At 43.3% G+C, this 24,302-nt stretch overlaps 1 protein-coding gene across 5 annotated transcripts in view; it reads right to left on the bottom strand.

The window, feature by feature from the left end:
* Nucleotides 1–22,211, bottom strand: part of drc11 (dynein regulatory complex subunit 11) — a 164,865-nt gene extending 142,654 nt beyond the window's left edge. For 4 of the 5 annotated variants that reach the window (XR_015757595.1, XM_043693070.2, XM_087988766.1 and 1 more), the window contains exons 1-2: nucleotides 14,701–14,794; nucleotides 249–576 (exon numbers count right to left, since the gene is read on the bottom strand). Coding sequence is in view for 4 of the 5 variants with exons in the window: in XM_043693070.2 (XP_043549005.2) it covers nucleotides 249–576; nucleotides 14,701–14,723 (351 nt within the window). In the remaining variant the exon portion in view is untranslated. Of the gene's footprint in view, nucleotides 1–248; nucleotides 577–14,700; nucleotides 14,795–21,958 lie in introns of those variants that run through there. The other variant, XM_087988764.1, reaches the window with a different exon arrangement.
* Nucleotides 22,212–24,302: the final 2,091 nt, after the last annotated feature.

The following is a 24,302-nucleotide window of genomic DNA, read 5'->3' as shown; positions in this document are numbered from 1 at the left end:
CTCAGGTGTCCTTGGAGAGAGAGCATTAGGTGTCCACCAGCACCAATGTAGCTTTTACACAGAGGTGGGCACTTTGCGTTGGCATGCAGTACCTCCCCGTCCAACACCATTTCAATTTAGTCATCTCCCTTGGTAAACTCTTAGCTCAATTTCAGCGACTATCCAATTGAACGCTCTTTAACTCTCAAGCCAACATCAGATCCATTGCATTTCTTTATATCGCTAATCCATGATGGAACCACACTTACTGGGGTTAGCTTGAGGTCTTGCAGGACATCATCACAATAGTGGTACTCTGAGAACTCCAGCTTCACCATTTCATTCTTTAGCTCCAGGATTCTGCCCATAACCCCATCCAGCACATGATGAATAACTCTTCGCTTCTGAGGATGCACAATCTGATCATACAGAACTTCCATACTACGGAAAATCTGCACGTACTTAACATAGAATGTTACCAGCATCTGAAAGATTATCACACGGTCTGTCTGTGGTTTAGCAACCTGGGCATTGATTTCCTGCTTCAGAAGATATTCCAGGTCCTCATGGGTATCAACCCACATCTTACTGTAAGTGCTACAATGAAAGAAAGCAGATACAAAAAGTTAAACAACATTATAATCCGATTGGGAAATATTTAAATTAAAGGAGAAATCTAAGACCTAACAATTAACTGGCAGAATTATGGCACAGGATTTCATGTTCTTTAAAGAAATAAATTTTATGGTATAACAACAAGCATTATACAAACAAAGCATTATTATCATAACACCTTGATCATAAAGGTTTATGCTATAAACTTTCTATTTACTAACACACAAAGACACACATTGCCTTATCTCATGAAATCTGTAAACTTCATTCACTTTTCCTGGGAGCAACTCATAATTAAGTAAATCACTCTGAAATTCACTCACATTTCTCTACAATGTTCCAGCCATTCGCCAAGGTAAGTTTTAATGGGGGTCTTTCCTATAGCTTTAAGCTAAGCAACTATCCAAGTTCTTTTCCAAACATTGGATCCCACAGCTACAGCTCTCTACAATTTCTACTCATAGGTTCAAAACCTCAGTAAACACACTTAGTTTTCAATAGCCCACTGTTCTGGTTTCAAATGGTAAACAAACTAATTATGTCTTCAGCTACAAAAAGGTTAAATGCTTCTTATTGAGAAATGATGTTTATTTCCTCCATGGGCTTCCAGGTAAACAAATATTCCTGTCGTTTTTCCTTGAACAAATGTGTCTTAGACTGAATACCATTCCCAACCACAGACTTCATAATGGACAACAGATCGAGATTTGTGCTGCTTCAGATGTAGGTCCAGCTTTATCTCTCAACTTCCAAGGAGATAGTAGCCACATGAAATTCAAATCACATTCAGCCTCTTAGGTGCTTTCCCAAACCTAGTCATACCTGCTGGTTACATCCTCATTGAATTCAGAGAGATAACTCACAATAAAGAACCTCAAAAAAAAACTTTTCAAAAAGTCATCTCTCTAAGCTCCATTGATCTTCGTAGCAATGGGACACACATACTGTTCCCAGATAATAATGCCATTTAATTATCTTTGAACTCCAAAGAACAAAGAACGGCACAGTATAGGAACAAGCCCTCCAGCCCACCATGACTGCGCCCACACACGATCCATTTCTGAACCAAAAGCCTTTTGATCCCAAGTGATCCATATCCCTCTATTCCCTGCCTATTCATATATCCGTCAAGATGCCTCTTTAAAATTGCTATTGTATCCACCTCCACCTCCTCCTCTGATAGCGCATTCCAGGCACTTAACACCCTCTGTGTAAAAACCTTGCCTCTTACATCTCCTTTAAACCTGCCCCCTCCTTCTTTTTAGGTATGTGCAAAGCTTTAGTCAATTCTTAAAAACTATATTAATAATTTCTAGTTTGTATTGTTTCTAGTTCTCTAGTTAAATATGCCCATCCTCTATTTACCTTAATTTTCTAGCAATTAACCTCAAGTCAACATGAACTTCTCTCCCTATAATAACTTAAAAGCTTGTTTGAATTTGTCTTAGTTCAGTACCTGTTTCTCAGCCAGATGTCCTATTTTCTACACCTTAGATATTAATAACCAATTATATTCTAAAAAAATCTGAATTAACTACTAGATATTCAGAACACTAACCACTAATTACAGTAAATGTGTTAGATATAATTTATAAAATCATATATTGGAACAGAACAAGAAGTAGTCGGCACGGTGTGGGCGGCACGGTGGCACAGTGGTTAGCACTGCTGCCTCACAGCGCCAGAGACCCGGGTTCAATTCCCGCCTCAGGCGACTGACTGTGTGGAGTTTGCACGTTCTCCCCGTGTCTGCGTGGGTTTCCTCCGGGTGCTCCGGTTTCCTCCCACAGTCCAAAGATGTGCAGGGTCAGGTGAATTGGCCATACTAAATTGTCCGTAGTGTTAGGTAAGGGGTAAATGTAGGGGTATGGGTGGGTTTCATTTCGGCGGGTCGGTGTGGACTTGTTGGGCCGAAGGGTCTGTTTCCACACTGAAATCTAATCTAATCTAATCTAATCTAGTCACTCAGCCCTTTGAGAATGTGCTCTTTGGTACAGGAATCCCTTCACCTTTTATATGCCTCCAGAAATTTTTCTTCTTCAAGTATGTATCTAATTAATTTTTGAATTTGAGTGTGAGTCTGTATCCACCAGTGCATTCCAAATCCTGAACATTCATCACATTTATAAAATCATTGTCTCACCGTTGGCTCTTTTGCCAATTCTGTAAATTGGTGCCCTCCGGGTATCAACACTTAGACCAGCGGAAACCATTTCTCTTTATTTGCTCTTTATCATTTTAAACTTCATGCAATATCCATCCACATCTACTTCAATGAATAAATTACATGTTCAGAACTGTTTAGGAGCAAACAATCACTTGTGAGTACATAATTGAATCTTGGTGAAGAGGACGATACATGAAGTTTTTCACACGACGCTCAACGGGCCAACACAAGGGGGCATGGTTTGACTTCCTGCAACTTCCTGAACTGCAAAGGAACTATTCAATCTCAAGTACACTTTCCATTTCTGAAGGAACCAGGACCAGATTTATGGGCTAGAAATGCAGAGCACTGTGGTAACAAAAATGAAAACAGAAACAGAGTCGCAATCTGACTACATGGCTGATGATTTTTTACTTGCTTCTCATGAATTTCTCGGAGCAGTTGCTGCAAATTCTCAAAGGGGAGTATGAGCAGCCAGAGGCCGTTGTAGTACACATTGGTACCAATGACAGAGGCAGAGAAACTGATGAGCTTCTGCAGAATGAATATAGGAGGGTATGCAGGAGATTAAAAAGCAATCTCATGATTACATCCAGTGCCACATGCTTGGAGGATAGGGAAGATTAACGAGTGGCTGAGAAGGTGGTGTAGGGGGCAGGGATTCAGATTTTTGGAACTTTGGGATCTCTTATGAGTCAGAAATGATCTCTACAAGAGAGATGGGTGACACCTGAACTCAAGGGAAATTTGCTAGTGCTTTAAACTAGTATGAAGGTAGGATGGAGGGATCCTAAGCAGTCACGAGAAAAGAGAGAAGATTGAGGATGATTCAGAAGTTAAAGTGTGCCAATTGAATCGGCAAGGCAGGCAAGAGCATGGCAGAGAATGAGGTAAGACTGAAGAACTAAACCGATGCATTTCAATGCAAGAGGCCTGACAAGGAAGGCAAATGATCTCAGGACATGTTTGGGAACATGAGACTGGGATAGCAACAGTTATTACAGAAATATGGCTGATGGAGGGATAGGACGAGCAGCTCAATGTTCCTGGGTACAGATGCTATAGGAAGGATAGAAGTGGAGGCAAGAGAGGAGGGAGATTGGCAATTTAGATCAGAGTAAACATTACTGTTGTACTGAGAGAAGATATTCCTGGGGGATCATCCAATGAAGCTATTTGGGTGGAACTGAGAAATAAGAAGGGATTAATCACCTTGATGGGATTGTACTATAGGCCCCGCAATAGTCAGAAGGAAATCGAGGAGCAAATATGTCAGGAGATCTCAGATATCTTTAGGGTTGTAATTGCGGGGGATTTTAACTTTCCAAACACAGACTGGGTCTACCACAGTGCCTGAATGAGAAGGAATTTGTTTAGTGTGTTCAAGAAAATTTTCTTTACCAAAATGTACCTACGAGAGAAGAGGCAAAGCTCGACCTTCTCTAGGGAAATAGGCAAGTGACTGAGGTGTTAGTGCGGGAGCGCTTTGGGACCAGTGACTATAATGCTATTAGTTTTAAAATAGTTATGGAAAAGAATTGGCCTTGTATAAAAGTTAAAAGTTCTAAACTTGAGCATTGCCAATTTTGACCATATTAGGAACTTTGAAATTTGATTGGGGTAGGCTGGTCGCAGATAAAGAGACGACTGGGAAGTGGGAGGCTTTTAAAAGTGAGATGACGAGAGTTTAGTATGTCAAAATGAGGTGCAAGGCTGTTAGGAATAGGGCACACTGGATGACTGGAAATATTGAGACTATGATCAAGAAAAAGGAGGCACCTTAGACAAAGACAAGTGGATCCCTTGCGGAGAACAGGGGCATACGTAAAAAGGAAATCAGGAGGACAAAAGGGGGATATGAGATAGCTTTGGTCGATAAGGTTAAGAGAAATCCATATAGAGATTCTGCAAGTACATTAAGGGCAAAAGAACAATGAGAGAGAGAGTAGGGCCCCTTAATGATCAACAAGGCCGTCTATGTGTAGAACCACAGGAGATGGGCGAGATACTAAATAAATATTTCATGTTAGTATTTACGTGGAAAACGACATTGAAGCAAGAGAACATTTAGAAATAAATAGTGATGCCTTGAAATCAGTCCACATTACGGAAGAGGACGTGCTGGAGTCTTAAAACACAAAGTTGATAACCCCCAGTGACCTGATCAAGTGGATCCCAGGACATTGTGGGAAGCTAGGGAAGTAATTGTGGGGGCCCTTGCAGAGATATTTGTATCATGTACAGCCAAGGCGAGGTTCCAGAAGTCTGGAATGTGGCTAACGTTGTGCCTTTATTTAAGAAAGGTTGCAAGGAAAAGCTACAGAACTACAGACCAGTGAGTCTGATGTCAATGGTGGGTATGTTGTTGGAGAGGATTCTAAGACAAAAGAATGCATGCATTTGGACAGGCAAAGACTGAATAGGGATGGTCAGCATGGTTTGCGCATTGGAAATTTTATTTCATAAATTTGATTTTTTTTGAAGACGTGACTGAGAAAATGATGAAGGCAGAGCAGTAGACATCATCTACATCGACTTTAGCAAAACCTTCGAAAGGTTCTGTATGGTTGAATGATTAGTAAGGTTAGAACACATGGAATACAAAATTGGCATGAAGGTAGGAGACTAGGAGTGATGGTGGAAGATTGTTTGATGTGCTGGAGACCTGTGATCAGGTTGAGGTTCTAGAAGTAGGTTCGCTCGCTGAGCTGGAAGGTTCATTTCCAGACGTTTCATCACCCTTCTAGGTAACATCTTCAGTGGGCCTCCGGGCAAAGCCCTGTTAATAATTCCTGCTTTGTATTTATATGTTTAGGTTTCTTTGGGTTGGTGATGTCATTTCATGTGGAGACATCATTTCCTGTGGTGGTGTCATTTCCTGTTCTTTTCCTCAGAGGGTGGTATTGGGGTCTAACTTGATGTGTTTGTTGATAAGAGTTCCGATTGGAATGCCATGCTTCTAGGAATTCTCGTGTGTGTCTCTGTTTGGCTTGTTCTAGAATGGATGTGTTGTCCCAGACGAAGTGGTGTCCTTCCTCATCTGTATGTAAGGATACTAATGAGAGAGAGTCATATCGTTTTGTGGCTAGTTGATGTTCATGTATCCTGGTGGCTAGTTTTCTGCCTGTTTGTCCAATGTAGTGTTTGTTACAGTCCTTGCACTGTTTTGTAAATAACATTAGTTTTGCTTGTTGTCTGTATAGGGTCTTTCAAGTTCATTAGCTGCTGTTTTAGTGTGTTGGTGGGTTTGTGGGATACCATGATAGGAAGCAGGAATTATCAGCAGTGCTTCGCCTGGAGGCCCACTGGAGATGTTACTGAGTAAGGTGACGAACATCTGGAAATGAACCTTCCAGCTCAGTGAGCAAACCTACATCCAGAACTCAACCTGAGCTACAAATCTTCTCAAAACCTGCTAAGACCTATGGGTGCAATATACTAAGAATGGCCCGAAAATGGGAAACGAATGCCATCCGACAGAGTGCCACCTGCGAACAAATGTACTTCCTGCATGAGTGCCTAAGAAAACAGGTACTACCTAAATGTCTTAAATACAAACCTCCCCCTAACACTCCACTAAACAAAAGAATAGCAGAGCAAAACAGCTGCAGAATGCTTAGAGAAGTGAGTAATGATGCCCACAACAGTCTCCGTAAATATAACTGGGAAATTTTGCACCAAAAATCTTTACTCATTAATGCAACAGACCATCAATGGACAGACAGTACAACAAACCATTTATATTAGACAGTGACAAACACTGAAAATGAAAAAACTAGACCTGCAGAAAAAAACTAGACAAACTTACACAAAGTAACAACACTGACAACACAGAAGCATGGATAAAAAACTTATCTGACCGACCCTTAATAGACACTGAAAAAGCCGTCTTAGTAAGAGGATTAAATTACAACTGCCGGATACGGACAAGAAAGATTTCTTAGCAGCATTAGAAACAACACTAAAAGACAACCAACTCACAGAAGAAACACAGCAAACTATCAGACAGGTAGTCGCACCAACATTAAGCAGAAAAAAGGAAGGAAACACACTCAATACACAGGAAAGGAAAGCACTGGAAAGACTAAAAAAAGATAAAAACATTGTTATCTACCTGCAGACAAAGGACATTTGACAGTCATTCTAAATCGAAGAGACTACACTGAAAAAGCGAACGCACTACTTACAAATACCAACACTTACCAACATGTGGCGATAGACCTGATCTACAACTAGAGAACCGAATCACAGCTCTACTCAAAAAACCTCAGAAATCTGGAGAAATAAATAAGACCGACTTCCAAAATATGAGACCAGACAGATCCAACACACCACACTTCTACGGATTACCCAAAATTCACAAACCAGGAGCCCCCCTCAGACCCATAGTCTCACTACCTGGAACACCAACTTACAGACTGGCCAAAGAGATACACCAAAGACTAAAACACTTAGTAGAAGACTCACACCACTCCATCCACTCCACCCAAGAATTCCTGAAGACGATCAAAGACACTAAGATAGAAGAGAATGAAATAATGGCCACCTTTGATGTAACAGACCTGTTTACATCAATCAACATTAACCTGGCCAAGGAAACACTGCCTACACTATTAGAAGACCCAAGGACACATACACCAAACACCACTATCTTCATCAGCAAGGACAGCATTGTCAAGCTAGTGGACCTATGCCTTACCACACACTTCATCTTCAACAACAAAACCTACAGACAAACCAACAGAACACCCATGGCATCTCCAATATCAGCGTTCTTAGCAGAAACAGCCATGCAAGACTCGAACAAACAACTCTGCTAACCACCCAACGCAAACTTTGGTCGGCTACGTGGATGACACCTTTGTCATCACTAAACTAAACAAATTAGAGGAAACCTTCAAGACCATCAATAGTACTCGTACTGGCATAAAATTCACTAAAGAGGACGTAAACAACAACAAACTGCCATTCCTAAATGTCATAGTAGAGCGAACAGCCAATGGGGAACTTCAAACAGAAAAACAACACATATGGACCAAATATTGAACTACAGAAGCAATCACCCCAACATCCACAAACGAAGCTAGATCAGAACATTATTCCAGCAAGCCACCACACACTGCAGCATAGAGGAACTATGCAGAGCAGAGGAAAATCACCTATACAGTGTATTCAAAAAGAACTGGTACCCAATGAACACAGTCTGCAGATTTCTCAGCAACAAACCAAACAGAAAAAATATGTCCAGAAACCCTAGCCACTCTCTCCTACATCAAAGATGTCTCGGAAATGACTGCCAGACTACTCAGACTTCTTGGCATCATGGTAGCCCACAAACCCACCAACACACTAAAACAGCAGCTAATGAACTTGAAAGACCCTATACAGACAACAAGCAAAACTAATGTTATTTACAAAATATCGTGCAAGGACTGACACAACACTGCATTAGACAAACAGGCAGAAAACTAGCTACCAGGATACACAAACATCAACTAGCCACAAAATGACACGACCCTCTCTCATTAGTATCCTTACATACAGATGAGGAAGGACACCACTTCGACTGGGACAACACATCCATTCTATGACAAGCCAAACAGAGACACACACGAGAATTCCTAGAGGCATGGCATTCCAACCAGAACTCTATCAACAAACACATCGAGTTAGATCCCATCTACCTCCCCTTGAGAAAAAGAACAGGAAATGACATCACCATAGGAAATGACATCACGATCCCAAAGAAACCCAAACATATAAATAGAAAGCAGGAATCATCAACAGTGCTTTGCCCGGAGGCCCACTAAAGATGATAACTAGCAGGGTGATGAAACGTCTGGAAATGAACATTCCAGCTCAGCGAGCAAACATACATCCAGAACCTCAACCTGAGCTACAAATCTTCTCAAAATTCGCTATCAGAGATTGATGCTGGAACCACGGTTAATTATCATTGTTCAAATGATTTAGATGAGACTATAGGAAGCATGGTTAGTGAGTTTGTGGATGACACCAAAATTGGTGGTATAGTGGACAGTGAAGATGGTTATCGAAGAGTACAATGGGATCTTATCAACTGGGCCAATGGGGCTGAGGAGTGGCAAATGGGATCTAATTTAGCTAAATGTGAGGTATTGCATTTTGGGAAGACAAACCAGGACAGGATTTACACAGTTAATGGTAGGGCCCTGGGGTGTGTTGTCGAACAGACAGACATAGGGGTTCAGGTACATAGTTCCTTGAAAGTAGCTTCACAGGTAAGGTGGTAAAGAAGGCATTTGGCATGCTTGCCGTCATTGATCAGAGCACTGAATGTTGGACTTGGGATGTTATGTTGCAGCTGTATAGAACATTGCTAAGGCCACATTAGAATACTGTATACAGTTTTGGCTGCCTGCTATAGGAAAGATATTAAGTTGGAAATGATGCAGAAAAGATTTACAAGGACGTTACTGGACTGGAGGGTTGAAGTTATCAGGGGAGACTGGAGCAGAGGAGGTTAAGGAGTGACCTTATAGAGGTTTATAAAATCATGAGCGACATAGATAAGGTGAACAGCAAATGTCTTTTCTCTGGGGTAGGGTCGTTCAAGACTGGAAGGCATGGTTTTAAGGTGAGAGGAGAAAAATTTAAAAGGGATCTGAGGGGTAACTATTTCACATAGAAAATGGTGTATATATGGAATGAACTGCCAGACAAAGTGGTAGGTGCAGGTACAGTTGCAAAATTTAAAATACATTTGGATAGGAACATGAATAGGAAAGGTTTAGAGGGATATGAGCCAAATGCAGACAAACGGGATTAGTTTAGTTTGGGTAACCTAGTTGGCATGGACTAGTTGGACCAAAGGGTCTGTTCCGTGCTTTATGACTCTACAGCTCGATGAATGTTTGTGTTATTGCCCAGTGCTGTTTTCACCACTCTGTGAGATATGGGCGCCAAAGGAATCTTGTGTGCCACCAACTTTATCTTGAAGATAAGATGTATCATAAAAAGTGAAGTGGGTGTTGACAGGGGGCACACAGACACAAGATGGCTGCTGAGCCAGAAGTTGGTCACTTAGCACACAAGATGGCTGCTGAGCCATTATATGGGAAAACACAGCAAAGCATACACAGATACTGCCTGAGCCTAACAGGATACAAAACATAAATGATTAGTTTAGGCAGGTTGGGGAGAGAATATACATCAGTAATGTCTACTGCCCGCCAAAGTTTCTGAGTCCAGCCACCACCTCCAATAGAAATGTTAACTACCTAAGACTGCTTGTATACAAGTGTTAATATTTCAGATTTTCAGTAATGGGAAACGATTTTCCTTCTCAGGAAGAACAATCACGACCAATTATTGCAGCAATGGACTTCCGAGTAGCTGCAGAAACTGGCAATGATTCTGTAATGTTTTCTGTAAATAAACCATGCTGGACAAACAAAGACTCGATACTTGAAATATTATACCATGAAATGTATAAAATATCATGACATGTGCTCCGAGGGTGAGAGAAGGCTCGCTACTGACAGCCGTGTTGGCGGACGTCTCTCTCTCTCTCTCTCTCCCCGGAGCTCCAGTATTTCCTTGTACCATAAACTCTGTCGTTGAATCCCTATTCTGACTCCGATGCTGGTGATTTTCCCCACAACAACTGGCACTGTGAGCAGGGTCTCCTATTCCTGGTGCTCTGGTCAAAGGGCGTGATCGGGGAGCCAGGGTAAGAGACATTTTGAATTTGAAAATGGAAAGAGTCAGACCGGAGGAGAAAGTGAGGACTGCAGATGCTGGAGATCAGAGCTGAAAATGTGTTGCTGGAAAAGCGCAGCAGGTCAGGCAGCATCCAAGGATTCCTGAAGAAGGGCTTATGCCCGAAACGTCGATTCTCCTGATCCTTGGATGCTGCCTGACCTGCTGCGCTTTTCCAGCAACACATTTTCAGAGTCAGACCGGGCCAAAGACACAGTTTAAAAGGGTACACCATTGTAACGTATAACCTGTGCGATAGTACTGGGTTGTGTATAAGTGCATGCCTGTGAAGCATAAGTGGGAAAGTGTACTAACTGGCGTGATAACCAGTTGCTTGTGCTGAAACGACCAGAGGACGAGGTACTGCCTGCCTCAAAAACCCTGCCCTAAAACGGTTGTTCAGAGGGGTAGCCCCCCACACGATGGTTGGGAATTGAAGCATCAAAGGCACTAGGAGTTGTGAAGCACAAATGGCAAATGCGGGTAACGTTGGACTCTGTAGGGGTGAGGATTGCAGAGTGCAGTTAGAGCCTAGTCGAAGGTTGGGTGCTATCTGTTATTATGTTTCAATTGAAGTGGTGAGGAAAAGAAGCTGATCACTCTGACCAAAACTCCAGTGGAGCAGCACGTTACCGAGGTGGGAAGTGTGGACACTGTGAGTAACCATCATATCCTGTCAGTCTGTAGTAGAACAGCAGAGCTTGAATAGCGGCGGTGGCTGGGAGGGTAAAAAGTCCCCCCAGTAGAGAGCACACTGGGGTAGAGGTAGGTTTCTGGGCCTATCAAATGGTGTTGGAACAGGAGAGGTGGCCGGGAGGGTAGAGGAGTGCCAGTAGACAGCACACCGTAATGAACCAAAAGTCCCAGCCGATTGGTAGGTACTAACTAGTAGTGGTGGCCAGGAGGGTAGAGAAGTCCCGCCGGTAGAGAGCATACCTTGCTAGGAGGCTGCTATGGCCATACGAGTGCTGGGGCAGTATTAGTGGTCAGTGGGTAGAAAGGTCCCACTGGATAAAGACACTTTACTGTTGGTGGTATCCAGGGGTACACAATCTGCGAGATGGCAGATCAGGATTTTAAAGGGGATGCTGCAGGTACCCTTATTGAGAAATACAAAAGAAATGGACTAGTGCTGACAGAACAGATGAAGAAAGGGGGTTGGTACCCATCCCAGACATTAGAACAGCAGCGGAATTTGATTAATAAAGCAAAACGAAAGAAAACTAAAAAGGTGTAATATCAGTGTACCAATTAGCAGGCCTAACTGAACAAGTAGGTGCCTCCACTAGCAGGTGGAGAAAAGGCCAAGAACAAAATGAGGAGCTGGAGGATGGGATAAAGCAGCTGAAACAAAGATTAGAAAAAGTACAGGAGGAAAGGGAGACTGACTTTTTCCCCTCCTACAAAACTGTACAGCAGGGATCAACTGCTCCCTCAGCAGAGCAGGAGGTGTAAGAATATAATCTAGTGCCAGTCACTAGAGGGGGGAACAGAGTTGCATCCAAAAGCAAACTATAACCCTTTACCCTGGGAGAAAGGCAACAGATCATGGCCTCCGTGGGCAAATTACAGCCCCGAAGTGCAAACACAAGGTTCTGGGAAGAGCTAGACAGTATATGGGTTGAGCACCAACTGCACTTGAGGGATATACACCAGCTGGTCCAGGCAGCCTGCCCAGCAGTCAAATAGAGACAGGTAGCTGGCGGACTCGAAGCCACAGTAGCCCGTGACTTTTGGGGTGGACACATGTTGTTGCCCTTACAGCTGAGATAGATGCCCAGCCGGCACCCTTTGCCCATTTTAAAGAAGAGATCCAGCGGGTATTAGGAAATTCTCTCACGAGCTGGAGCAAAATCACAATCACTAAACAGCCTAAAAGGGAAGGAGCCTCTGAATATAGGGAATGATTATTTAGGGTATAGCAGGAGTGCTCAGGTCAAGCAAACCCAGATCGTGGGGACCAGGCATTCATTCAGGCGTTTAGAGACAGGGCTTTCTAGCACCCATTAATCCATCCTGAAAATGGGAGTGATAACACCCCAAAATTATGATGACCTGGTAGAGTGGAGTGGCAGGGTGCAGGAGGCAGAAGCTCCCACGATGAAATCAAAACCCAACAGAGAAGTCAACTGGAATGGGGGTGAAGACAGAACAAAACTATTCTGCCACAACTGTGACCGACAGGGACACCTTGCCAGAGACTATAGGGCCCCACAGGCAAGGAATAGGACAAGGAAAGTACTGCAGTCACTGCAATAGAGCAAGTCATACAGAGGCAGTGTGCTGGGAAAAGAATGGGCAACCTCCATCAAACACCAGTTGAGAATCCAAGCACTGCTGAGCACCAGCGAACAGCCAAATCAGGCTGCAGTAATAAAAATCAAAGCACACCAAAGGAGCCAGGAAAGGATAGTCCAGGAAGACTGAAATTTAAAGGGAACCAAGCCACAGACTGAGCAGCCCAGCAAACCTTAGAGCAGGAAACCATTGATGAGGTTCCAACAGCAACAATTGAACTAACAGAAGATGCTATTCACATACAGCAGCTGCAGGAGGACACCCCACAGGCAGAGAGAGAGATGGAAAATGTAGGGAGCACTTAAAGGGAAGGATAGTGGAGGCAAGCAGACAAGATGGTAGCACTAGCGTGCATACAAAACACCTTGTTCACATACAGGCAGGGAAGCTATGATAGCAAGTCTAGGGAGAGAGTGGTGGTGGAAGGGAATGGGAAGAGATATAGCCAAACACTGCCGCAGATGCAATGTTTGCACACAATACAACCCAGGTAGGCCCATAAAAGTTAGGATGGGACACCAACCGAGGCCAAGGGGACCCTGGGAACACCAACTACCACCTTCCCGTGGGAAAACGTGCTGCATGGTCATCATAGACCACTTCACCCGATGGGTAGATGCATTCTCCACCAAGAACTGTACCACTGCCACTGGAGCCAGGATTCTAGCAAAGGAGGTAACCCCGAAGTGGGGGTATCTCTACAGACCAACTCCAATCAAGGGACACATTTCACTGGCAAAGTTATGAAAACAGGATGCCAGCTACTAGGGATAAAACAAAACTTTTGTATCCTCTATCACCCCCAGAGCTTAGGGATGGTAGCGAGAATGAACAAAACCCTTAAAAATGCTTTAGCTAAGGCCATGCAGACATCAGGGAGGACATGGGCCAAAGTGCTGCCAGCCATACTAATGAAATTAAGAGACACCACGAATCAGCCAACCGGACTAACATCCTACGAATTAATGACCAGGCGAGCAATGCAATTACCAGACACCACTATAATGGGTGGGACCGATATATGTACCGCTAAATTAGTACTAGAATTAAGCACTCAACTAAAAGGGATGCGTAAATTGGTAAATGAGAGACAAGGGCAAAAGGACAAGGCAGGGGGACTCAAATTCTTCCCTGACCTCCCCGCAGCTGGGAGCCGCGTCCTCCTACGAACCGTGCCTGACAAACTCGGCTTTTCCCCAAAATAGAATCGGCCGGACAAAGTTATAATCAGTGGCGCCTATATGGACATTAGGGAAAGAGGAACGTGGAATCACTGGACCCAACTCGAACCGTAAAAGGACTCCTATGAACGAACTAATATGATTGACCATCCCCCAGGCACAGACAGTGACCAAGGGGAGAGCACCGTGACCACAACCAAGCAAACCACCCAGAGGCATGGGTAAAACTGCTGATAAGGCACAGAAATCACCGACTGTTGCCGACCTCCGGGTACCATTGTTAAAAAAAAGAGACACTGACTGTTAACATCATTTAACTTTAATCATGTACATACGAGAGTATGTCCTACTATTTCGGAAGCCTGTCAGGATTTGAGAACAACCTCTTTTAAAAACCCAGCTAAATTTACATGGGAATTACCCACTGGTGCGATCGGTCGAATCTATATTTGTGGCCACCCCTGTGTGGACTTAAACACAATAGACACCTCGGGCGTGCCATGGAAGGGAGAGCCAGGAAATACAAAAGGGGACTCCAGGGTAGGTGTGTGGAATCGGTCAAACCCACCGGCCCATGACCTATTTAAACATCGCTGATTACCCACTCTGTTTCACGGGGCAGGGATGGAGATGTGTTTATGCCCTGGCACCGAGAAACAGTTCATGTGTGCAGACACAACGTACTCACCAGCACTGTACAATCACCCAGAGACAACTTACCTGCACCAGCAGCGAGCAGGCATGCTTGAACGTGACCGCGGGAAGGCAGTTTATCTGCAGACAGTGCAATGACACTCACGTAAGCTCTGCCACATGGACATACCAGTTTGATACCTACCAGCTGGGGGGAGCAAACGGGGAGTCAGAGGCAAGATGGGAAGACAAACAGGCACAGGGACAGGACACTGTATGCTACTGGGCAGCGAGGGGCTTCGTTTTCTTATTTAAGGGGATGTACACTACTGACACACCAAACCTCCTGAACCTTTTCGCAGTAGGAATGATAGGACCCCTCGCTGTACCATGCCCCAGCAGGGGATATGTTCGGAGAAGGATAGTGGCCCGCTCCATCAGCCAGGAATCCTGCGCTGATTGGCAGATCTCCACCATCATTGCAGTACGGGTTTTTGGGATCTCTGTCTTTGAGGGGCCGGCAGGGGTCATCAGCGCTAAAAACCAAAACTATTTTTTTTTCCCCTTCCCCTCTGACACAGTCAAGGAGGAGAGTCCTTGTACACACACGCACACACACTGATCCAGCTCGCTCAAGAGCCAGCTCTCAGAGTGAACAGAACCTCTGGCAGTCTTTTCTTTTTTTTACCCCCCCCCCAACCCCACACTACCACCTAAGTGCGGTAGTGGTTATTTTTCCCTCAGCACCCATGTCGTGTGTGTGCAGGTGTGAGACACATTGAAAGACACAAAGTGCACAAATCTTTATTCAAAATTTCCACCACCAGGAAGAAAGGAAACACCCGAGAGGCCAGTGACAAGCAGTGCCCTTCACATCAAAGGACAATGCTGTGTGATCAAACAGTGAAGGGGAGGGCAGGGATCAACCAAAACTATATTGTGTGTGGATTGACAATCTCAGGGAACAATACATCATAGGATCTACAAGCAATCAATGGTGAATTGGCTGAACTCAGACTTTACGCACTTCAGACACATTACGTGGTGGATTATCAGTTAGCCCAGCAAGGGGGAGTATGTGCAATCATTGGTGACAAGTGTATAACCTATGTCATTAACGATTCTTACAATGTTACACAGACAATCAAAAACATTCGGGACCAGCTAGATGACTTCAGACTAGGTGCCACAGGAGGACTTAGCTGGCTAGAATGGCTGGTAGGCAAATCCTGGGGATGCTATTTGATACACGGGATTGTTCTCTTTATTTCACTCATACTGGTATTTAGCCTAGGCCTCGGGTGTTTAAAGCTTTGCAGTAAGGTGCTGATGCGGCCATGCCAGGAGCAAGAGTCACCACAGAAGAGCCCCCAACAAAACTCACATTCCTTAACACCCCTCGGGATGAGGAGACCTTAGAAAAGGTCTATATGTGAGTTGGGTGGTCTATGGGAAATCGCCAAAATCGCCTCCTTGACCACAAAGTGGGGAGTGAAGTGGGAGTTGACACAGGGCATGCTGACATGGGGCACACAGACACAAGATGGCCACTGAGCCATAAGTTGGTCAGTTAGCACACAAGATGGCCACTGAGCCATTACATGGAAAACTACAGCAAAGCATACACAGATACTGCCTGAGGCTAACAGGATGCCAGCAAAAGACACAGAACATAGATGATTAGTTTAAGGCGGGTGGGGGAGAGAATACACATCAGTAACGTCCACTCCCACCGAAGTCATAGAGTCATAGAGATGTACAGCATGGAAACAGACCCTTCGATCCAACTCGTCCATGCCAACCAGATGTCCCAATCCAATCTAGTCCCACCTGGCAGCACTTGGCCCATATCCCTCCAAACCCTTCCTATACATATACCCATCCAGATGCCTTTTAAATGTTGCAATTGTACTGGCCACCACTACATCCTCTGGCAGCTCATTCCATACACGTACCATCCTTTGAATGAAAAGTTGCCCCTTAGGTCTTTTATATCTTTCCCCTCTCACCCTAAACGTATGCCCTCTAGTTCTGGACTCCCCCATCCCAGGGAAAAGACTTTGTCTATTTATCCTATCCATGCCCCCCATGATTTTATAAACCTCTATAATGTCATCCCTCAGCCTCCAACGCTCCAGGGAAAACAGCCTATTGAACCTCTCCCTATAGCTCAAATCCTCCAAATCTGGCAACAACCTTGTAAATCTTTTCTGAATCCTGTCAAATTTCACAACATCTTTCCGATAGGAAGGAGACCAGAATTGCACGCAATATTCCAACAGTGGCCTAATCAATGTCCTGTACAGCAGCCACATGACCTCCCAACTCCTGTACTCAATACTCTGACCGATAAAGGAAAGCATATCAAGTCCTTCTTCACTATCCTATACCTGCGACACTACTTTCAAGGAGCTATGAACCTGCACTCCAAGGTCTCTTTGTTCAGCAATACTCCCAAGGACCTTACCATTAAGTGTATAAGTCCTGCTAAGATTTGCTTTCCCAAAATGCAGTACCTCACATTTATCTAAATTAAACTTCATCTGTCACTTCTCAGCCCATTGGCCCATCTGATCAACATCCCGTTGTAATCTGAGGTAACCTTTTTCGCTGTCCACTACACCTCCAATTTTGGTGTCATCAGCCACCACCTTCAGTAGAAATGTTAACTACCTAAGACTGCTTGGAAATAAGTGTTCATACTTCAGATTTGCAGTAATGGAAAACGATTTTCCTTCTCAGGAAAAACGATCACGATCAATTACTGCAACAATCGACCTCCGAGTAGCCGCTGAAACTGACAATGACTCTGTAATGTTTTCTGGAAACAAACCATGCTGTACAAACAAAGACTCGATACTTGAAATATGATACCATGAAACATATAAAATATCATGACATGTGCTCCAAGGGTGAGAGAAGGCTCGCTACTGACAGCCGAGCTGGTGGATGCCTCTCTCCCCAGAGCTCCGGTTTCTTTGTACAATAAACTCGTCGTTGAATCCCGATTCTGACTCTGAGGCTGTGATTTTCACCATAACAAAAGGATTTACAATCATGAGTACTGAATACAAAAAAGACTCCACCATAAGCTGGCAGAATCCTCGATGTACTAAAAGCACACAAGCAACTTAATCTTTGCATCTCAACCCAACTTCGGGAAATTAACATTTCCCATCCTGCCTAATGATGCCATCCCATGCAACACATTTCTCACCCTTGAGGATTGTAGAAGGCAGTAAGATTGTCTTCATTATCACAATTTCATAGGCAACGAGGGCAAAATATTTTTTTGTTGTCACTGGTCTGGACAGCAATTGTTTTGGAAGGAAAAGATGAGATGGGATAACTTAAAACCTTCACTTTGAGCTTCAGTATAAGAAACATATGCTACAATATGTAGAACTGTATACAATATAAAATACTATGGGATGAGGAGAATGTTTTTTACTCAGAGGATTGTGAACCTTTGGAATTCTCTACTACAGAGTACTGTGGAAGCTCAGTCTTTTGAGTATGTTTAACATAGAGATTGATAGATTTCCAATTATGCATGATGTACAGTGTTGTGGGGATAGAGTGGGTAAAAGGAATTGAAGAGTTTGTTAGGTATGATCGTATTGAATGGTGATGCAGGCTCAAGGGGTTAAATGTCCTTCTTCAGTATCCAAACAACTAGGGAGAATGAAGAGGTGAAGGAAATTAGCATCAATAAAAGTTTGAACTGGAGGAATTATTGGAACTGACAGTTAATAAATCTCCACAACCTGACAGCCTACGTCCTGGAGTATTGATGGTATTAGCTTTAGAAACAGGCAATGGTTATCTTCTCAAATTGTATAGATTCTGAAATGCTTCCTGAGGATAACGAAGTTAGCAAATGTTATCCTATTATTGAAGAAGGGAGTCAGAGAGAGAAACAGGGAACTGCACACCATTAGCCTAACATCAGAAGTAGTGAAAAGGCTAGAATCTATTATAAAGGCTGTGATAAACAGCCAAGCGGATAAAAATCAGATTAGGTATAGTCAGCATGGGTTCATGAATAAAAATCATGTTTGACGCACCAATGAGTTTTGTTTTAAAATTGTTACAAACTAAATTGATGAACGAGAGATGATGGATTTGATTTGATTTGATTTATTACTGTCACATGTAGAGGTACAATGAAAAGTTTTGTCTTATGAGCTTTACAAGCAGATCATACTATATAAGTGCATCAAGTTGCATATTCTACTTAGATTTTCAGAAGGCTTTTAATGCAGTCACCCATAGGGGGCTGTTCAGAAAAATAAAAGCAGATGGATAGGAGGTAATGTAATTAATGACTGACTGATAAACAGAAAGTAGAGTGGAAACAAAAAGGGAATTCTTAGGCAGCTATGACTAGTGGGATACTGCAAGGATCAGTAGTTGTTCCCCAGTGACTCACAACATATGTGGGTGATTTGGAGGTGGGGATTAAGTATAGTATTTCCAAGCGATACAAAGCTAAATAAGAATGTGTGTTGTGAGAAAGATGTAAAGTTGTGTCATGGGGCTTTGAACAGGTTTAATGAATGGGCAAGAACACCGCAGATGGAATATAATATGGAAAAAAGTGAAGTTATCCGCTTTGGTAAGAGGAACAGATGCGCAGAATATCTCTTAAATGGTAGGGATTGGCATGTGTTGATGTACAAAGGAACCTCGGTATCATTGTCAATTAATGTCTGAAGTCTAACATGCAAGTGCAGCAAGCTATTAGGAAAGCTCTTTATTGCAAAAGATTTTGAGTACAGGAGTAATGAAGCCTTGCTTCAACTGCATGGGAGCTTGGTTACACAGCACATGAAGTACTGTGTGCAGTTTTGACCTCCTTATCTCAAGAAAGATATTATTCCCATAAGGGAGTGCAACAAAGGTTCACTTGACTTGTCCCTGAGATGGAAGGACTGTCCTGTGAAGACACATTGGGTAAACTGGGCCTGTATTCCCTAGAGTTTCAAAGGATGTGAGGTGGTGATCTCATGGAAACTTACAAAATACATTGACAGCAATGGGGTGGTTAAAAAGCATTGAAGTGTTCTATCAACCATAACCAGATTGAATTATCGGGCAGGCTCAACTGGCTGAAAGGCCGACTTCTGTTCTTATGTACCAACTGTCTGCAATGTGATACAATTTAAGATTTATCAAAGTTATGACAATATTGGCTTCATGGTAATTTCAATGTCAAGTAAGTCACTGTTTGGAGAAATGACAACACATTCATTTTTTTGAGCATTATAGAAAATTTTTTAATTGTTCTAGTAAGGTTTAATAACCGTCAGTAAATGGGTAAAAGTTGGCAACTTATTTGACAATAAGATTGAGCGTAGTTTAGCTACTGTCCTCATCACACAAACACCTTTCCAGTCAAAGGGCCAATTGATGGTTATTATGGGATGAATTTTTGTTCCGATCAATTGTGCTGGATTTATTACTGCATTAATTGGCATCACTTAGACAAAATATGAAATGAATTTGATACTGTCTATAGATATCTAATGTAGAACCTAAATGATCTTTTCTGTTGTTTTGTTTGTTTTCCCTCACATTTAATTTTCTCCCGATCTCTTCTGAAAGGAGTGTGATTCATCCTGATGCAGAATACAATGGATTCCACTAATGTTCAAATAACCTGTTCTCATTTGTAATTTGGACAGCAAGTATCAAAAGGCTACTTAACCATTGGAGTTCAGCACACTTCAATGTAACCCCATCCTCATGGTATTTAGATTAGATTAGATTACTTACAGTGTGGAAATAGGCCCTTCGGCCCAACGAGTCCACACCGACCCGCCGAAGCGCAACCCACCCATACCCCTACATTTACCCCTTTACGGTGTAATTTAGCATGGCCAACTCACCTGATCTGCACATCTTTGGACAGTGGGAGGAAACCTGAGCAAACCCGGGGAGAAAATGCAAACTCCACGCAGTCAGTCGTTTGAGTCAGGAATTGAACCCGGGTCTCTGGCGCTGTGAGGCAGCAGTGCTAACCACTGTGCCACCGTGCCGCTATTTCTAGGCATTCTTACTTTCCAGGAGGTCTCATTTAAGTATCCAAGAGTGGATGAAATGTTTCTTCTATAATGACTTAGCAATGGGCAGGAATTGTTTACTCTGGAAAGTTGGAGGCTAAGGGGTGACCTTATAGAGATTTATAAAATCACAAGGGGCATGGATAGAGTAAATTGGCAAGGTCTTTCCACTGGGGTGGGGGAGTCCAAAACTAGAGTGCATAGGTTTAAGGTGAGAGGGGAAAGATTTAAAAGGGACCTAAGGGACAACTTCTTCACGCAGAGGATGGTGTGTGTATGGAATGAACTGCCAGAAGAAATGGTGGAGGCTGGTACATCAACAACATTTAAAAGTCATCTGGTGGGAATATGAATAGGAAGGTTTTAGAGAGATATGAGACAAGTGCTGCCAAATGGGACTAGATTAGGTTAGGATATCTAGTTGCCATGGATGAGTTGGACCGAAGGGTCTGTTTCAGTGTTATACATCTGTATGACTCAAATGTCAAACTGTACTACACCTTATGTTATGCCAGCTGTCATTAACCTGTGCTCAGCATCATTTATGTGTTCTCCTTTCAATTGTAGTGTTATTGTAGACAGTAGAACACCAAAGTAATTTAACAAGCTACAGTGCAATACTGCAGTGCAAAATCTGACAGATTGCAATATTCAGATTACTGACTTCTGCACCTTCTGAAATATTGTATCACTTTTAGAAGGTTTTCCCAAAATTTGAATGGATCACTGTTGTACTACAATTTTATAAATAATGTAATACTAAAGAAGGATATTAGATTTTTATGATGATGTTTCTGTTTTTACTCAAATCACCATATGGAATACATTTTGGCTCAAAACAAAAATGAAGAAACTAATGAATCTTAATGCTAAAATTTGGAAACCCATTTCACATTTTTTAATTGTATCTTGAGGTCACTGATAATTGTATTATGTAATTCTCATTACAAATTACTTCCATTTCCATTTCACAATTTAAAAGCAATAATGCGACTGGTCTATTGCAAATCAAATTCAATTAATATGCAATCCTGATTTTAAAAAGCTCAGTGAAGATTGGTTTTCTGTCCAAAAGGAACTTCAGAATATCATACTACAACTAAATGAATATGCTACAATCCTGTTCAGCCTGGAGCATGATATAATCTTAGTTCAATCACTATTTCTAACGAAGTCTATAGCAATGCAATATGTTCTGTTGAAATGCTCAATTTCCCTTATTTCCTCTCGATACATACTTTGATGCATATTTAATCTACACAAATTAACTTCTTGCTTACCTGTTTGACATGATGCCAGTAGTATGGGAAGGGTAGCTTATGGATTGCTTGGACTTCCCCTGAGCTGGATGGGGTGGTCGGTTTTACAGCCTTGTTGATTTCATCCTCCACACTGTATCAGATCCTCCAGGAATTCCAGGTGGGTGTCATGCAAGCTATACACCCACTCTTCCAATCTCCCTCTAGCAAATTTTACTGATTTGCGAAATAATCGCGTGCGTGCCTGCTGGCTTTGTTTTTAGGAGCTCCTGAACTTTCTTTCATAGCTCAGCGTGTCTCCCACTTGCTCCTCCAAACTCCAGGGCAACCAGGACGCTGGCGCATGCGCGGTTTCAGCGCAGACCAGCGGCATGGCGATGCGGCCGTAATACGCATGCGCGGAGGGTGGCATGGGTGCGGTCATAAGGCGCATGCGCGGTTTTCGCACCGATGGGCAGCCTGAGGGTATGGCCAGGAGACGCATGCGTGCTCTGCACCGCTCATCCAGCATCGCCTCGGCAACCAGGAGCTGATCCAGGCTTTGACCATCTCACTTTGAATCGTTGTCCAAAGTTAAAAATCACACAACACCAGGTTATAGTCCAACAGGTTTAATTGGAAGCACACTAGCTTTCGGAGCGACGCTCCTTCATCAGGTGATTGTGGAGGGCTCGGTCGTAACACAGAATTTATAGCAAAAATTTACAGTGTGATGTAACTGAAATTATACATTGAAAAATTGATTGTCTGTTCAGCCTTTCATCTGTTAGAATACAGTGATAGTTTCACTTCTTTCATGTGTAAATCACAAAACCTTTTTTTAAAAATTGCATTCTCGGGTTAGCTGTTAACAATGGTGATAGCTAGACAATATGTTGAAGGTGTTAGCCCCCTGTGTTCTCTGTCTATGACCTGATGTTTAGATTGATTCTAATCTAAAAAGTGAGATAACAGAGTTTTACATAAATTCATGCAGTTTTTGAGCTCAGAGTTCTACATGAATGTATGCAGTTTTTGAGCAAAGTGCAATGTAACTCTGCAAGTACAAATTCACCATACAAAATATATGTATGCATGTGGGTCTTTGTCTGTGTGTGTGTGTGTGTGTCTGTTTGGGGTGGGGGTTGTGAGTGTGAGAAAGAGTGTGTGTGTGTGTGTGTAGTGAGTGCAGAGTGTCTTAAGTCTGTGAGGGGGTGCATGTGTGAGTGTGGGAGTGTGTGTGGCTATAAGGCTGTGTGTGGGTGTCTGTGTGTGCGTCTGTATGTACCTGTGTCCGTGTGTATGTGAGAGTGTGTGTGTGTGTAGTGCAATGGTGATCACCTGTAATGTGACATGAACCCAAGGTCCCGGTTGAGGCCCTCCCTATGGGTACCGAACTTAGCTAACAGCGTCTGCTCAGCCACTTTCCTCTGCTGCCTGTCCCAAAGTCCACCTTGGAGGATGGTCACCCGAAAGTCCGAGGCTGAATGGCCTGGACCACTGAAGTGTTCCCCAACTGGGAGGGAACTCTCCTGTCTGTTAATTGTTGTACGGTGCCCATTCATCCGTTGTCGTAGCCTTTGCTCTTTTTCCCCAATGTACCATGCCTCCGGGCATCCTTGCCTGCAACGTATAAGATAGACAACGTTGGCTGAGTCACATGAGTACCTGCCATGTACAAGGTGGGAGATGTTCCCACGCGTAATAGTGGTATCTATGTCCACAATCTGACACGTCTTGCTGTGACAGGGTTGTATGGAGTTGTCCTGAGAGCCGGGCAGTTTGCTACGAACAATGATCTGTTTGAGGTTTGGCGGTTGTTTAAAGGCAAGTAGTGGAGGTGTGGGGAAGGTCTTGGTGAACAACGTTGTTCAGTACTTCCCAGGGGTTGAAAAATTACGCCATTATCAATGAGGATGAGCACCTCACCCACACACACCCTTATAGACACACACACTCCCACGCTCACACATGCACCTCACCCACACACACCCTTATAGACACACATGCACCCCCTTCACAGACTTAAGACACTCTTCAATGTATAATTTCAGTTACATCACACTGTAAATTTTTGCTATAAATTCTGTGTTACGATCGAGCCCACCACAATCACCTGATGAAGGAGCGTCGCTCCGAAAGCTAGTGTGCTTCCAATTAAACCTGTTGGACTATAACCTGGTGTTGTGTGATTTTTAACTTTGTACACCCCAGTCCAACACCGGCATCTCCAAATCATGAATCGTTGTCGGCTGAAATCTCACCAGTCAGCCTGCTCAGATGTGTTATTACACACCTGTGGAGTGGATGGGACTTGAACCTGGGTCTCCTGACTCAGAGGTAGGGACACTACCAATGCACTACAGTCAGGATGAGGTGCAACTTG

Source organism: Chiloscyllium plagiosum, unplaced genomic scaffold (genome assembly GCF_037043375.1).
Source record: "Chiloscyllium plagiosum isolate Xiang-an unplaced genomic scaffold, Cpla_swu_hap1 HiC_scaffold_7, whole genome shotgun sequence".
Classification (NCBI taxonomy): Eukaryota; Metazoa; Chordata; class Chondrichthyes; order Orectolobiformes; family Hemiscylliidae; genus Chiloscyllium; species Chiloscyllium plagiosum.
This window is presented reverse-complemented; position numbering and strand designations above follow the sequence as displayed.